This window comes from Phocoena phocoena, chromosome 11 (assembly GCF_963924675.1).
Source record: "Phocoena phocoena chromosome 11, mPhoPho1.1, whole genome shotgun sequence".
Classification (NCBI taxonomy): domain Eukaryota; kingdom Metazoa; phylum Chordata; class Mammalia; order Artiodactyla; family Phocoenidae; genus Phocoena; species Phocoena phocoena.
The window spans coordinates 7,483,763-7,487,155 of NC_089229.1; the positions used below are offsets into that span (position 1 = coordinate 7,483,763).

Below are 3,393 nucleotides of genomic sequence, written 5' to 3' on the forward strand. Positions count from 1 at the left end.
GTCCTGGTAGCTATCTTTGCGTCTGGTGATGAATCCAATCCTCATAAACAGAAAGCTCCTTATCTTTATCATTCTTCTTCTCTTTAAACCTAGAAGGACCCTGGAATTGATCTTTGGCGACCAGGAATAGACATCTGAAGACACATGGAGATTGTCTGTATTGGAGGCTGGGATAGATGGGGAGAAAAGAGTCACCTGAATCCTGAGCCTCCCTGTGGAGGGCTCAGGAGAGGCCATGCTCGTGGCACTTCTTTTGATGCCCCACGTGACCCTTTGTCTACTCAGACCTGAAGTGAGGGAGGGGCTAGACATGGCCAGCGCCATCAGATACTCCACATTAACCCAGTGCGTTTTCTCTGATACTCACCCCGGAGAGCTGTGCCTGAGGGTTCCATCCTTAAAACGCCCTGGGGAGCCATGGTCCCAGGCCGTAGCCAGTTGGGTCAGGTGGTCCGAAAGCTCAAGATCCTCAAGCCTAGAATTAGCACCTGGATACTGTGTGCTGGACCCAGAAGGGATTTTAATCAAAATCCAGCTCCAGGGACAAAAGATGCCCTTGACGGATAGTGGATCAGTCTTGTCTCTGTGCTGAGCTCAGCAGCACATTCTCACCCAGAGGTCTGGTTAGGAACGTTTTCTCGCTCTGTCGGCCCTCAAAGATGGCCCTTTTCAGTTCAGTTCTCCCATGGCATGAACCTGGATCTGCCCTTTTGGAGAAGGTGAGGCAATTAAGATCACTGGCTCTCAGGACCTCACAGATCATCTTCCTGAGAAATGAGGCTGGCCCAGACCTCAGGAATAAACCTTTTTGACCTCTGTGGATCTGGCTGTGAGAGAATCCCAAAATAACAAGCTGAGTGTTTATGTTGGGCTGCCTCCTCTCCAGGGATCTCCAAACACGTGATGAATCTGGTCTGGTGCCAAGGACAGGTGGCCAGACAGTCCCTGGGAGACTGAGTGATGATGGGTCCCCAGCTGGAGGCTGTAGGGTGATGGAAAATTTCTTCTCTCTGCCCACCTCATCACCTACACTCTAGCCAGAAACTATAGAGATTTCCCTCAGGCCACACCAGTACTGCTCTTAAGGCTTTGTTGGCCTACAGGGCCCTCTTCCCTCTCCTTTCCTCTGCTTCCCTAGGGCAGCCCCTAGTCAGTAGTTTCCTTGTTGGTCCATGCCTCTGATTGTGATAGGTCTTGACTTTTTCCTGGGGATCACGCCCCAGTCTCCATTCTTGGAGGCTGTCTGGACGGAAATGCTCACCTTGGTTACACTGTTCTGCAAAAGAATCAGCTCTGCAAACCCAGAGTGAGCCAGAGCACACGCACACCCAGGGAACTCAGGATAACAAATTGGATGCGATCGGAGTCCTGGCCTCCCGTGAAAAGTTGGCAGTGCTGCTTCCTGTTCAGTGACCTGTATCCCTTTCCATTTAAGGGGTTGAAACTAAAGATTTTAAACTCCTGTCTTGGCCTGTGACAGTTTGGAAGTGGGACTTCACCAAGATATTGCAGAGACAAGTTAGCAAGAGCCTTCCCTTCTCCATCTGATTTAGGAGCTCGATTTTTTTGGTGTCACTCATAAAGTGACCTGAATTCTCAAAATATTGGAAACCACAGTACCCCTATTTCTTTAGAAGTACTTAAAAATATTTATCAAGTGCCGACTAAAATATCATGTTACTGATGAAACTAAGGCTCAGAAAAAAGTGACTTGCCCACAGTCACACATATAAACCTGTCACTAGTGGAGCAGAAATGGGACCCTGAGGCTATGTGATCCAAAGTTGGTGCTTTTCTGTCTGATGCCCACTGGCTTTCTGCATATCTACTCATGAAGCCTTTCTTTCTCATTTTTCAGCGTTGTCTGGAGCCCAAGGCTGCCCACCTTACATTTCCTACCACTGTCCTGGGCTTGTGCACGTACCTGTGCTGATTCTCTGCCTAGGAAAGGACGATGCAGCTGGAGATCAAAGTGGCCCTGAACTTCATCATCTCCTACCTGTACAACAAGCTGCCCCGGCGCCGGGCAGACCTGTTCGGTGAGGAGCTAGAGCGACTCTTGAAAAAGAAATATGAAGGCCACTGGTACCCTGACAAGCCACTGAAGGGCTCTGGCTTCCGCTGTGTCCACATTGGGGAGATAGTGGACCCCGTGGTGGAGCTGGCCGCCAAGCGGAGTGGGCTGGCGGTGGAGGATGTGCGGGCCAACGTGCCCGAGGAGCTGAGTGTCTGGATCGACCCTTTCGAGGTGTCCTACCAGATTGGTGAGAAGGGGGCTGTGAAAGTGCTCTACCTGGATGACAGCGAGGGCTGTGTTGCCCCAGAGCTGGACAAGGAGATCAAGAGCAGCTTCAATCCCGATGCCCAGGTGTTTGTGCCCATCGGCAGCCAGGACAGCTCCCTGTCCAACTCCCCGTCACCGTCCTTTGGCCAGTCGCCCAGCCCCACCTTCATGCCCCGCTCCGCTCAGCCCATCACTTTTACCACCGCCTCCTTCGCAGCCACCAAGTTTGGCTCCACCAAGATGAAGAAGGGGGGCGGGGCAGCGGGTGGGGGGGCGGGGGGCGGGGCAAGTGGCCAGCAGATCCCCCAGCAGCAGCCCCGCATGGCCCGCTCTCCCACCAACAGCCTGCTGAAGCAGAAGAGCCTCTCTCTGTCTCTGCATTCACTGAACTTCATCGCCACCAACCCAGCCCCTCAGTCCCAGCTCTCACCCAATGCCAAGGAATTCGTGTACAACGGCGGTGGCTCTCCCAGCCTCTTCTGTGATGGGGCCGATGGCCAGGGCAGTGGCACCCCGGCCCCCTTCGGGGGCAGTGGGGCTGGCACCTGCAACAGCAGCAGCTTCGACATGGCCCAGGTGTTTGGAGGTGGCGCCAACAGCCTCTTCTTGGAGAAGGCGCCCTTCGTGGAAGGCCTCAGCTACAACCTGAACACCATGCAGTATCCCAGCCAGCCGTTTCAGCCCGTCGTGCTGGCCAACTGACTGCCCACCTGCCCACGGGGCCAGGAGCACCCAAGACCACAGAAAAGAGAAAGGAAAGGAAAGGCCAAAAAAAAGAGGAAAAGAAAAATACACAAAAGGATTTCCAGTCTTCTCACTCTAACTTCTAGAAACATGACCCAGCCCGGGCATGGAGTGGGAGGGGCCCCTGAAGCCCTGAACGGTGTTTAGCTCAGCCCCCTGCTGCTCTCCTGCCTGCCTCCGATTTATTCGGTTGGTTTGGGTTTTATATTTCTTTTTCTTTTTTTCTTTTTTACATGTAGTTTTCTATATAACATCTTTAATTAGTGGCTTCCTGTGCTAAGAATGGTCCAGATGTGAATTGCTGCTCCCTGCTCCCTCCCTCCCTCCCTCCCTCCCTCCCTCTCTCCCTCCCTCCTTCGCATGCC

At 53.1% G+C, this 3,393-nt stretch overlaps 1 protein-coding gene across 1 annotated transcript; it reads left to right on the forward strand.

Annotated features, from left to right (window-relative positions):
• Positions 1–1,954: 1,954 nt before the first annotated feature.
• Positions 1,955–2,986, forward strand: TOB2 (transducer of ERBB2, 2). Its single transcript, XM_065887891.1, has one exon. It carries the CDS (start codon positions 1,955–1,957, stop codon positions 2,984–2,986), a length of 1,032 nt encoding a protein of 343 aa, XP_065743963.1.
• Positions 2,987–3,393: the final 407 nt, after the last annotated feature.

Excerpts from the sequence above, each read along its gene's own strand:
- TOB2 (XM_065887891.1), top strand. The coding sequence starts at position 1,955 with ATGCAGCTGGAGATCAAAGTGGCCCTGAACTTCATCATCTCCTACCTG.